The 13,263-nt window shown below is 46.1% G+C and overlaps 1 protein-coding gene across 1 annotated transcript in view; it reads left to right on the top strand.

Moving 5' to 3' along the window:
- The window catches only part of LOC119457988 (endoribonuclease Dcr-1-like), a 45,438-nt gene that overhangs the window by 8,357 nt on the left and 23,818 nt on the right, over positions 1 to 13,263 (top strand). Inside the window, 4 exon segments of the mRNA XM_049670603.1 lie at positions 1,498 to 2,237; positions 6,337 to 6,507; positions 10,141 to 10,292; positions 11,952 to 12,099. Coding sequence (XP_049526560.1) covers positions 1,498 to 2,237; positions 6,337 to 6,507; positions 10,141 to 10,292; positions 11,952 to 12,099 — 1,211 coding nt within the window.

The raw sequence follows: 13,263 nt of genomic DNA, 5'->3' as shown, positions 1-13,263 counted from the left end.
ATTACTCACACCCAGCAGACTCAGCTGACCACCTTTATTGCACCTCAATAACGGTGTGCTTCATTGAATATCTCGCACTTATACAAGTGTCAATCCCGATCTGGCTCGATCGCGATCAAAAATTCACCACATGACTTCCGTATTAGGCTTCTGCGGAGTTGTACTATTTCAGCTCTAATTTCTTAGCTTTTAAGGGGTACTCGCTTTTATCGAAGAACGAGTTATTTTCGTCGTTCCGGTTACTTCGTTACAACGAGGGTTCGCTGTAGTCTTGAATTTCTAGTTGAGAAAATTTAAATATGTTGACAGTCCGTTCATATTTTTCACCTGTATAACATTCAGAAGTGCCTCTGCTGCAAATATTTTTACTGGACAGCATGAAACCGAGTTCAATTCCAATTTTTCCTGAAAGAAATTTTTTTTGAGGCCATTAAAGGTTTTAGAAATTGTGCATTTTTAGACTCGAGCCCCATTTTAACGTTGTGTCGTCCAACACAAGAACGCCTTTATTTTGTCCAATATTTGCGTTAACTTCCTCACACCCAAAGACAGCTGAAGGGCACCATAGCTTTTCAAGCTAGTTCTCATTGCCGACTGGTATGTTATCTTAACCCTGTAACGCCCAGCGAACATGCCGTATTTATTCAAATATAAGGCGAGGCTTTTTTTCGCCAGAATCCCACGTTTGTCATGTATTCACTCGTACGTGGTTGTAGTCGAACGTGGCAAAACTGGATGAATGCTGGATAGCAACTGGCCGCTGTTGTACATCTCACGAGTTGCTTTCAGCGATGCATTAGAGCACACTGCCAAGCTTCTTGAAGAAAAAGAGGCAGTGTTAGAGTGAACATATTCAAATCATTTACGGTAATGGCAATTATGGGGATGCACGAGGTGCATTCACACCGTCATCGCAGCTGCCATGGTACCAACGCGTACGGGTGGCCTGTGCGTGTAGGATTGGGTCGCAATGGATACGCAGTGAATTTGAATGCAAGAGTGGCGAAGCCAAGTGGCCGCACCATCGTGCTTTGCTCAGTCGGCTTTACAGTGGAGCCAGAGCAGTGTTCTGCCTTCCACTTCTGGCATGGGCGCTGTGCATGCACACATTATTGTTCCTGCTGACGAGCTTTGCGCATATCGCACCATGCTGGCTACCCTGGTGTGATCGTAATGGAGATAAATGACATTTATCTACATCAAGCTACATCAAGATACATTTATCTGATCCTCTATTTAGGCACTGACAAACACCAGCAGTTTTCCTTCGGTTTCATCTTGTGCACTACTGAGGTACGACACCTGTAACGTTGCTGTCAGCGTTCTTCGTTATGTCACCGTTCCGAGACGCTTTCAGCACCACGCTATACCTTGCTATCCCTTTCACTGCTTGCTGTCGGGCAGTACTGCCATTCCTTCCTCCTTTTTTTCTTTTTATTCTCAGCCATCTAACTAGGAGTGTGTTATAATAATTGCTGCATTTTTTTTTCTTTGCAGGTACCATTACCAACTCGCATGTTGGACAGGACAACTGTGTAGCTTTACAAAATTCCATCAAGGAATGTGAGTCATCGACAGAGGAAACAGGCAAACCGACCATGGTGGATTCTTCCGTCCAGCCCGCGACAGCTCCGACTTCAGCCAGTGATGCGGAAAGTGTTGTGCAAAATTCAGAAGGCTCCGTCACCGCATTGTCCGACGACATCGAAAGACTGTCCATTTCATCGCCAGACAAGAAAGCTCCCGTAACTGGCGACGCCACGCCATCCGCTGCAACAGACGTAATAGTCACCGCGTTGTCGTCTGCTCCCGAAGTTGGTGCGTCTGGTAGCGTGTCAGTGACAGGTCCGTTGACACCCGCAGTGTCAACCAGTGTTGGTGTGCCACTTCGAACCATGGGCCACCGTGCCGACCTAGTCGACGACCCAAACGCGTTGTGCGGCATTGTGTTTGTGCGACAGAGGATCACCGCCTACATCCTGAGCATGTGGCTCTCGAAGCTGGCGACGCGGTGCCCGAGCGAGTACGGTTTCATCACCCCCAACTTTCTGGTGGGAAGGACTGCTCCGTCGGCGCTCGGAGAGGCAAGCTCAAATCGTAGCGACGGTAGTCTGCGGAGTTTGCCAAACACGCTGACTCCCCTGGGCATTCAGCGACAGGAGGAAGTGCTTCAGAAGTTCCGGTCACGAGAGTGCAATTTGTTGGTGGCCACAAGTGTAGTGGAAGAAGGGATCGAGGTCAGTGTGAACTGGCATTATTTTCTTTCTGTTAGGAATATGACAGGGTTGTGGCACGCAGCTGTTTCTGCCAGTTAAACCTTTGGGAGTTCTTTTTTGGTGTATGCCAATTTTTTAAAAAAGCTTTTTTTGCTATAGCTACATAAGCCTGCAGCAGTTCTACTAAGTGCTCTGTGAAGAATACATTTTGGATCTGTGACCGAATTTTTTCTGCAGGCAATTGTGGGCTGAGAACAGTAGCAATGGGATAAATAACAGTGGCGCAGTATAGGGTGCTGCATTTATACATTACCTCCAAGACTTGCAGCACCGTTCAAGGAGTTCATGCCAAGCATGAAAGAAAGAAACAAAATAGGAGGGGTCCTGACGTCACGTTTTTGAAGCCGGTAGTGCAGCCATATTGGTGTGCCCTTTGCGCCTCCAATCAGCTCGCCGGAGCAGAGAGGCGAGCGCTTTGAACTTGCATTGTTACGAGTGTGTGCTGCCGACGTGTGTCAAAACAAAGCCTACGACTGTTCTGTAGCAGTTTTAGTGAAACAGACATGCTGCTGTGTTTTTCCGTGGCACGTTGAAGAAGACCCGCGCCATGATTGCTTGAGTGTATTTGTTGCTGGCTGACACTCACACTCACAGACCCAAACCACAACTTTAAACACCGTAGAGGCTTGGGCTAGTCGGTACATACTCGACAGGGGAACAGCGCAACAAACATGAAAGACAAGAAGGGAGACACACAGCGCTGGTGTGTGTCTCCCGTCTTTCGTGTTTTTGCGCTGTTTCCTTTTTGACAACTTTCAAGCTCACACACCATACTCCAAAGTCAGCTTTTCTCGCGGACAAAATGTGTTGCGAAAAAGACATAGGCGGAAAATTCTTATCTCACTTTTCAGAGGCCGAGAGCAACAGCGAGAGCTTCAGGAACACGGTTGCTATGGAAATGTTGACGTTTGGGGTCCCAGTCCCAGTGCTCCTTTGCGAAAAACACTACGTGACTTCCGCTACACATTCTCCAACTCTCTCTCTCTCCCACTTTCCTTCCTCCATGATGCCAAGCAACACCGATCAGCAGTTCGACAGACCAAGCAGCAGTTCGACAGTCCCAGTGCTACATATGGACATGAAGCTTCTCAAGTGCAAGAAAAATCTATTACATCTTTTTATAAATTGTAAACAATTTTGAAATCTTATTATGGACAAATATGAAACGTGCTCAACTATAAAGCCATGTCTCTTACGTGTGTCAGAATACATTTGGCCAGTTCCTACCGCGCTTCAACTCAAATTGCAAGAATGTGAAGCCCGCTCTAGATCGGAGCCAGAGAAAGCGTACTTGAGCCAAACGTACAACTGCTGTCCAGATGTATCAGAGGCTGGACACGGACGCACGGCAGTACTGCTTCTGCCGTAAGCAAACGTGGTGGACACACACACACAACACGCACACACATAACTGCCACTCCAGCAGACGGCATGCTAACAACAGAAGTTGCTGCAGCCACTTGACCCAAACTCCGGCAGATCTGTTTCACGCTCCCGGGATGAAGGCGAGAGCACTGCCGAGCGCCGTGAAAGAACCCGGCAAATGTGTCCCGAGCGTTCAAATTCAGTTAGCTGGAATGTAAAGCATGCATCGGGACCATTCTGGTGCTCTCGACAGTGGCAAGTTGAGTGTGCTAGTTTTGTTTGTAACCCATAAAATATGTTTTTTACTGGATTGCGAGAATAGAACATAGTATTATGATATTGTAGCATGATACACAAGAAGCACAGGAAAAAGGGACAGCTCCTGCAATGGCGTTGTCGCTTGTTTCTGTGACCCTCGTGCGTTTGCACTGCTAGATCGTCGTAGTGTAATACCAACTTGCCCAGCATTCCCTCCTTCGAAGAACGTGGTAGTGGGCAAAACATGTCATGCAAATGTGTTAAACATGCTGCTAATGTTATGAGCCTCAGCAGGTTTATCTGTAAGCTGCATCTGTCTGGCGCCTGAACTGTATAAAATTGAGATTTCGTAGGCTGCTCTGATTAGCCAGAGTAAGGAAATCATATTAGCGAGTTCCTGCTTTATTCACTAACGTTCACACTCACCTTTTCTCATTTTTGCCTAGCTCCCACTGTTGATTTGTGATGAATGCGTAACAGAATAGGCATGTGAGAAGCAGGCAGGGGACCAGCAGTTCTGACTCTTTGTGCCATTGTTCATGGTTAGGGCAGAACATGGCACATGCCTTGTTTTACGGTTACAGTAAGGGGTGGGTGTCACAGCTACATTCTTGCGAACTCTACATTTCTTGTGTAGTGTCGCTGCCGACGACACATAGTTAGTATTGCTCGCTGTAGAATGAACAAGTAATACAGTCGATCCCAGATATATCGATATTGTACAGTTGTAAAATCTCCTTGAACATTCCATCAAAAAGTATAGCGATGTACTATGCATACATCGAACTGCTGTTTACCACCACATACGAAATATCGAACGCCGCATCGCACCCCTGCAGGTGCGCCTCTTCTAATGGAGACGCGATCGATTCTTGCATCATCAGAAATATTTAATGCTGACAAATTTGAAATGACACTGTATTGGCAGATGCTGCCAAACAAGAGATTGAATCTCAAGCGCAGAACATGCCACGGAGGGAAAATGAGCACCCTGCTCGTTGTGCATATCGATGGCTCGTGCAAACTGCAGCCGTTCGCTATCACAAGTGGCATTTTAGGATTTTGCTAGTGGCCAAAATGAATCCGAGCAAGACCTGCACTTGGGCGGATCTTTACATTACTGTTTGATTTTCGCAAAACCACCGCGCTCCACGTCTGCACATGATGGAGAGATCCCTTTGCGACATCGGCATGCAAGACTTACCACTGTGTGATTCAGGGGTCCGCGCTGAAGGCATTTCATTCGTGCTCGCACGGTTACACGTGAGTCGCAATGGGCTCGGACGTTCTGCAAGAATAAAGTCACCAACATGTGTGTGGTGTCGGTAGTCACCGACGCAGGGGCCAGAGGGGAAGGGCCTGAGAACAAAGGGACATACCGGCCGCGAGGCGTTGGAGTGCTGAGTGGCACGCAAGAAAAAGGCACACAGATATTTTAGGGCACTTGACAAGTGAGGACAACTGGTTCCAATAGGAAGTCGGGTCCGAAACCAGTCATAATGTCTGCCCGTCTCATTGCCCACGTATTTATCGATATATAGAACTATATAGCAATTCCCTTCGAGTTCGTTATGTCCAGGATTGACTGTACACCCAAATCCGGTTGCTCATGGCTGCTTTTCATGGCTGCCGTGCAGCATTTCACGGCTGCCTCTGTCCAAAACCCGAGTGTGAACGAGTCGGCAGTTTAGCCGAAAGAGTTGGGCATACCCAGCACTCCTGTTTGTAGTCTCCGGGTTCTCTCAAGCCGCCTTTGTCGTAAGGCTTAGGCTTGACGGCCAACTCCCGTGTGCTTGCCTTGTACTACCGGGGTTCGGCGGTACAAAGACAGGCAGAAACACGACAACACACGATAGTGTAACAAGTATAAAAAGGGTTTATTGCTCCATGGGAATTCGCGTGGAAGCAGGCTATAGAGTCGACCTCGACGTTTGTCGTGGTCGATAGTGGTTGAACGAGGTAGGGCACGACAAAGGAAGGGAACAAGATGGTTACCTGAGCTCCGTCCTTCGTCGCGGCTCGCAGTCGTCTCCCCTTTCTCCGGCGTGCACCGGTCGCGCCGATCGCGACCGCCCCGCCTCGTTCTGGGCTCGGTCCAATGAGCGCGGGGCTCCGCGTACATGTCACCGCTGCGTTTGCAACCGGTTTCCAAGAGGATCGCGCCACCGCACGAAAAGCCGTTTGGCTCCCCGAACGGGAAGAGGGAAAAAGGCGTCTGCTCTCCTCACTTCCATGGCGCGCGTAAGGACGTGGGGAAATATGAACCTTCATAATTCCCACATGTTTACACAGAATCTAATACAAAGGAACGTGTAGGAAACTTGAAACATAAGGGCAAGATAGCCTGCAACTCTGTCAGTGCAAGTGTTGAGACAGCAGCACCGTACATGATTCAGTGCATGCGAATGTCTTGTGAAAGGCCGGCCGTTCCACGCAGGTCCCCCGTTGCAACCTGGTGGTGCGCTTTGATCCGCCCGAGAACTTCCGGGCCTACGTGCAGTCCAAGGGCAAGGCCAAGGCCGCCGGGTCGCGCTACTTCGTCCTGGTGCCCGACGACGAGAGCGGCCGCTTTCTGGGTGACCTGCATGACTACCGGACCACCGAGCAGGTGGGATGTTGTGATGTGTGGAACAATTCGTGCGTGCTCCAGCAGGATTCCAGGAATTAGGAGCCAGATAAAATAGATATAAGGTGCACAGTATGCGCAACGCGAAGTGTGCATTGCTCAGTGTCTGTCTTTGTCCTTTGAGCCCCAATTTGTGCAATCCTGCTAAACAGTCTTGCTGAAGCATTAATCATGCTTAGTAGAGGTACGCAAAGGTCCTTGAAATCCTTGAAAAAATGTCACAGTTTCGCCCTAAGGGCGAAGCAATGAATGCGATAGCAACACAGCAATGTCATACGAAGTAAGGTGAGCGGCTTTGGTAGCAACAACACGCAGAACTGTTGTCGACGCCATCGGCGTTTTGCCCGCGTTAGCTCAAAATGCGTGCGGCGTTGGTGACTGTTGCTGGAGCCTCTGATATAAATAGGCACTTGGTGCCGCAGCTAAACGTCGCCTCCCTTCCCTCCCCCTCCCCCACGGCCTCTCGCGCGTCCGAAGAAGGCGCGTTTGCTCTACATATATGGTGATTGTAAAGGAGAAAAGAGACGCCTACTTCTGCAGCCCTTAAGCGAGCACGGCGCAGAACGCGCGTTTGTTCTCCGCCGTGCGTTCACTCCCCGTGAAAGACGCGCCCCTCGCGCCCTTTCACTCGCACATACAGCGTTCGGCGCGCGGCGACGATTTCATCTCCAAATGACGTCATACGGAACCTCACGGCGACGGCGACGGCGACGCCGACGGCAGAAATCTGCTTTTGAGTGTCCATATAATTGCTATCGCAATAAAACCCGCGTGGGTAATGCCACTTCCAAAGCGACTAAAAAGGCATGACCGTACTAGCAGAAAACTGGGCCAATGTTGGCATGTCCCCACTGGCAGCGTCTCTTCCACCACGGCAGCCACATGATAGTCTCTGTCGGTGATGATCTTGGGGGAGCCAATAGGAAGCCGTAGTTCCTCATGCCACTACCCCACGACGTGATTGTGCTTCTCATTGGTTGCCTTGATTGGCGGTGTGCAATGCTGCAAAAAAAAAAAAAAAGCTCTTAGATCCGTCTTTTCTGTGGCACGAAAATGCTGCCCTTCTGCGAAGCAAATTTTTCCTCTGATGTGGCTGGGCTTTTAAAAATCAACTGCTGTAAAGTTTTGCACGTCATAAAGAAGTCTTTGTAGCGATAGGGCAACTACAGAGAAAAGGCTCACTGCAACATTTTGCATGCAAAATGCAGACGAGTGCATCAGGAACAACCCAGAAGAATTCATGTTTTCCATAGCAACATTAGAAAAAGTGCTGCCGTTACAGCTCTGCCGAAAATTATGGAGAACGCAGACTTGGCTTGACCCAAACTAATGTGCCTGCTTGCTGATTCACGCGCATATTGTGTGCTACATGCAACTTCAAGAAGGTTCTGCATACGTTAACGGGAAGAATATAATTACAGCAGATTCCAGCATACCACATGCAATTTGGTATTTTACCTGATGATGTAAAAATAAGAATGACGACATCACCTCGAAATTCTCCTTAATTTTGGAAGGAGAACCTATGGGTTTTCAGAAGTCTTTTTGGGAACTACTGCTCTACAGCAAAATTTTGTCCGTTTGATCTCATTTGGAACAGGCTCTGTTCTCTCAGCCCAGTCCTTGAGGCATTTGGCTGATATAGAGTGAGATTTTAGTTCTGATTCTCAGCTTATCTAGCTCCATTTAGATAGCTGTACTCCTCTTAACCTGCTTTTTGTTTCTGACTGCTCGGTTTGTTTAAATTTAGCACCTATCTGGCAATCTGTGGGTCTGAAAGTTCAAATCCCTGTGGTAGCACAACTTTTTTTTTTTTTTTTTTTAACAGTTTCTTTATAAAATTCTCCTAAAACAGTTTGGGGTTCTTACATGCATCAAGAAGCCTGCAGCATGAACTTACATTAGCCTAAAGCTTTTCAGTACACAGGCCATTGCTGCCTTTACGCTTAAACATTGGTATAACGAAGTTGAGGGGGAAGTCGATATTACTTGTTATATCCATTACGTTATATATAAATTATTGCCCTTTACTGCACTTATTCCCGCTGAGGCACAAAATTTTAAACACGCAGCCAGATTTGTGGCCCACCAAACACACCACTCGCACGATTCAAACACGCACCCAGTTATCGTGGGTTTAAAGTATGAAAATAACAGTGGACCTGAATGTAACATGCGGCCAATTTATTGAGGAAAAATATAGCGTACTCCTCACGTTAGCAATCAGAAAAAATATCACAGTTTCGCCATAAGGGCGAAGCAATGAATGCGACAGCAACATGTTAAAATATTACACGAAGTGTGAGACTCGTAGCTGTAGTGGCAGTATGAATTGAAGTAAACGTAAGCTGGACTAAGTAAAGACGAGCTGCTGTGCTAGGGGTCTTCTGTTTGAATCCTACCATCGGACAATTTCTTTTGTGTTTATTAATTAAGGCCAACGTCTTTCTTAGCGACTTTACCGCCACTTTTCCATACCGGGTATGTTTCAAACCTCTTTCCTGGGCCAATCTCGAAGGTAGTGTGCAGCCACGCCAATAAAATTACATAATTTTCAGGTTTGGGCTCCGTTATTGTTTCGCACTTTTAATATTTAAGTCTGCGAAGACTTAAGATGAAAGGCATGTGCTATCGGTGTTTTGTTTCATGACATTTGTTTGTGGGCTGCCATTCTCAAAGTTCTAAGGAATAATTTGGTCAAGAATGTAAAACCTGGTATGAGCAACTTTAGTGATAGAATGGTGCTGCAATATAACCTGCATGTACCACATGTCATATAACATGGCATGGCATATAGCATACATATACCTAAATATGGTGATGCTGACAGCAAAAATTCGCTTAGAGTGTTCATATAATTGCTATCACAATAAAAACTAGACAAGCACAATTTACTATCACAGAAGGGAAACTTTTTTTTTTAAAGATGAGTTTTCATAATGAAAGCAAGGCATAGTCGTTGCCATTTGCTCTTCATTGGCCACAGATGCCAAGCATGCAGGAGCAGTATCCTTAAGCGATCACCTGTCAGCCTTGTCGAAGTATTCAGCTGAGAGCATTCCTGGCATTGTGACCAGATAGCGAGTTGGGCACTGCACCTGAAGCTCTGGCGACCATGTACGCCGACACATCTGGTGCCGAGTCGCACAAAATCTACAATAGTTACAGTATCTGCAAGTGTGATTGACCGAGAATACTGCTCCAGGTCGTAGTCGAGCACAGAACGAACCCTCAGCAGCCTTCACGAAATGGTGCTCTGTCGCATCTTGTGATGGCGATGATGCTGCGTCTGATGGCTCTGACGACAGGCTGTTATTAACGCTGCCAATGCGTTTTCGCTTTTTTATCTGATTGTAATGCGCAGGCAGTTTTCGGACAGATTTTTCCGGAAAAAAAGGTGTGCGTTAGATTTGTGCAAGTATGGTACTACACGGCTGCATATCCAATTAAATTGCAATAATACAGCAGGCAAAAAATCTTCAGCACATGCAACTACAGCTTCTGAGCACCTCGTACAACACTCTTTATAATAGCCGCCCTAAGTAAGTACGGAGTGCCCTTTTTTTTTTTTTTTCATGTCCCTGTGTTTATGTGTAATGGCTTGAATTGCTGCAGATTCTTTTGGAACGCAGCCACGTGGAGGACACCACGATAGATGAAGAAGTCGACGCAGCCTACGCGGACAGCCTGAAGCCAGCTTACAAGCCGCTGGAGGCTGAAGATGCCCCGAGGGTCACCATGTCCACTGCCATTGCCTTGGTCAACAGGTGATTGGACCACTTAACCATCATTGCTTGTTCATGCTGAGCCACGGCTAAGTCGCTATCTTTTGAATTCGACCAATCCCTGTTAGGTCTTTTGTGCCTTCTGCAGCAAAGTTTACACGACACGTAATTTGCAAAATTGCAAAACTTCAGCAAAGCCTGGACGCATAGTTTTGAATTTCGTGTGTAGTAGCCTTTGCGAATCCACACAGTGATCCATAAAGTTCGAAGCTTCCTGCCTTAACACAGCAGAAGGTCACATTTGTCATGGAACTTGTTAACCGTAAAGTATTGCAGCAGACTGTACATACGAAGGCTACTTGGGTACACAGTAGCTTTTATAGCCATTTAGATTCCCAGGGACCCTGAAGTATGTATTGTCCATCGAACTGTATTTAGGGATATGAATAATTGTGCAGTATTGTTCTTGCACTCCATGGCATGCATGCAAAATGTTCTACGTGATAAGCCATCATCTCTTAACTATGCATATCCTTGTTTCTCTTGGTAAATTTTGTGGGCTTGACTCCAGTCACCAGAGATGTGTTTCAATGGACGCACTACGCAAAAGCACTCGTGTGGTTACATTCAGGTTCATTAAGGAATCCTAGATTATCAGAATGATTCCGAAGCCCTCCAATGCAGCATGGGGGCTACCTTCACTGACTATGGAAATTTGCTGCTGAGTAGGAGATTGTGGGTTTGATTCCTGGCTTGATCCTTTGTGACTGCAAGTTAAGCTGTTTCATCTGTGTTTAATTTCTTTGTTTATTTATTTACATATTCCTCACTGTCTCCGACTTGGAGTACTGAGCAAAGGGGGACGGCACATTGCTATTGTAAAACGATTGACTGTATGAAAAGCACACATAACGCTGTATGTATGCAAGCACACGTAAAAACAAAAGAGATGTTATACAAGGGTTAAATGCAATGACACGAACACTTTCTAGCTATGATAGAACTTGTCATTATGTAGGAAAAAGCTGTTATGCTATAGCTTAACCCTTTGATGCCCAATGTGTATGTTGCTACATGGAGTTCGATACCTTAAAATGCTCTAGGGGATTCTGATTTAAGCATGGAAAACGTAACGCGTATCCTACAGTAATGCTTTTCATATGCTGGAGTGAGCTTTCAGTTGGGCATACTTCAGCAAACCCATTGCTAAATTAGTAATTAGTATAGTAATCATGTCATTACTCACATAACATTTTATTGTTATTACTCACACAAGTGTACTCTCCGTGGCCCGAAATAAGGTGAACAAGTTACCCCAATTTTTCTTGATGAATGTGGAACTGTATTTAGGCACTGCAAGGTTAAATGAGATATCCTGCATTAACCTCGGTAATGGCAAGCACTAAGCAGCGTTATAGGTACTTAACATTGTGTTTCTGAGTACAACATGATCGTGGATGTGGATATAATACTGTCCGGGAGATCGTTCCAGTAAACGGTTGCACATAGCAGCGCAGACATATCGAATGCCTCGGTTTGACTGAAAAAAACGTGCAAGGCTCTATTGATTATGCAACCAGTGTTAGGAAGGAACTTTGGCGAACTTCACTTTCGCCGCAGCTTGTCGCAAAGCTTACGTACCTCTGGCGGAACCTGTGCCTTGACGTCCCTGCCTCTGGTGGTTTTCTTTCTGCCACCCAGATACTGCGCCAAGCTGCCTAGCGATACGTTCACGAGGTTAACGCCTATCAGCAGCATGGCGGAGGTCGAGACGGAAGGCTCGGAGGAGACCCTCTACAGCTGTTCGCTGCGGCTGCCCATCAATTCTCCCCTCAGGCGGTGCATCGTGGTGAGTCGCCCCTGTCGAGGCTATGGCACGCTCGAGCCCCCTTCGAGTGGTCAACCGTGTGCTAACCTGGGAAGGGTCAGTTTGGAGCCGATGGCTTCGACAAGAGGGCTTCACCGGGAGCAGCGCTTCTTCGTGAAGCCAGCGCTTTTGTTAACAGACAGCATTCTGCATCGTGGACTTGGATTCTACATTGTTCCAGGTCGTTAATTGCATTTAATTGAATATGTCATGCTCTCGGGGATTCACCAGCTATATTCCAGTATTGTTGCATTGAATTATAGTTGCGTGGGTTAGTCGTCATATATGTGTAGAATTTCCCCCCCTCCGCTCATTTCTTCAAAAGTTTTAATTAGGAGGAAGCTTTAGATCGGGGACTCCTATCTAAATGCATGGGAAAGGAGAAAGTCTTTTTCTCGGCAACCAAACCACCAAATTTGATGAGGTCTGTTGTATCTAAAAGAAAAGGGTAAAGTGTAGTGACTGTTCAAGTGAATTTTCGATTTAAGCTGTCAACCTTTATATAAAAATTGTCAAAAAACGAAAATTTTCAGAACACGAAACTATCAAGTTTACAACTCTGTAACTCAGCAATGAAAAATGATATCACAATTATGTTAACTGCATCTAATGGTGCATCTAAAGCAGACAAAATTAATATATTACGCATGGGTCTAAAAAAAACAAGTAATATGTGAGTAGAGCTTTTGCAAAACCCTTGTAAACAATCTAACAAACTCATGTAAGATATAAATTGACATATCAAATTTGTCCGCTTTGGATCATCTAATGGATGTAGTTTACAGAACTGCGATATCTGTCCTTGGTGCCGAGCCATGCATTTGTAAACTTTGTGCTTCTATTGTTTTTTTTTTTTTTCACACTTACAAATATTTAAAAATTCCTTTTGAAAATATCAGGCCCTAAATGGAAATTCTGCCTAACAGTCACTAGAATTTAACTTTCTCTCTCAAATGCAACAAATGTCACTCAAATCGACCCAGGGGTTATCTCAGAAAAGCGTTTCTGTGTTTTACATCTACTTTAATAGGCGCATCGGAGTTAGGCTCAAGCTTAAGCTTCCTCTTAAGGGAGCCAGTTATGCACATGGAAGCACGCTGTTTGTCACATTGCTGCAATAAAGATGGCGCTGAGCTGTTTCATTGT

This window comes from Dermacentor silvarum, chromosome 7, assembly GCF_013339745.2.
Source record: "Dermacentor silvarum isolate Dsil-2018 chromosome 7, BIME_Dsil_1.4, whole genome shotgun sequence".
In the NCBI taxonomy this organism is placed as follows: Eukaryota; Metazoa; Arthropoda; class Arachnida; order Ixodida; family Ixodidae; genus Dermacentor; species Dermacentor silvarum.
Note: the sequence above shows the minus strand (reverse complement) of the source record. Positions and strands in the feature narration are given on the sequence as shown.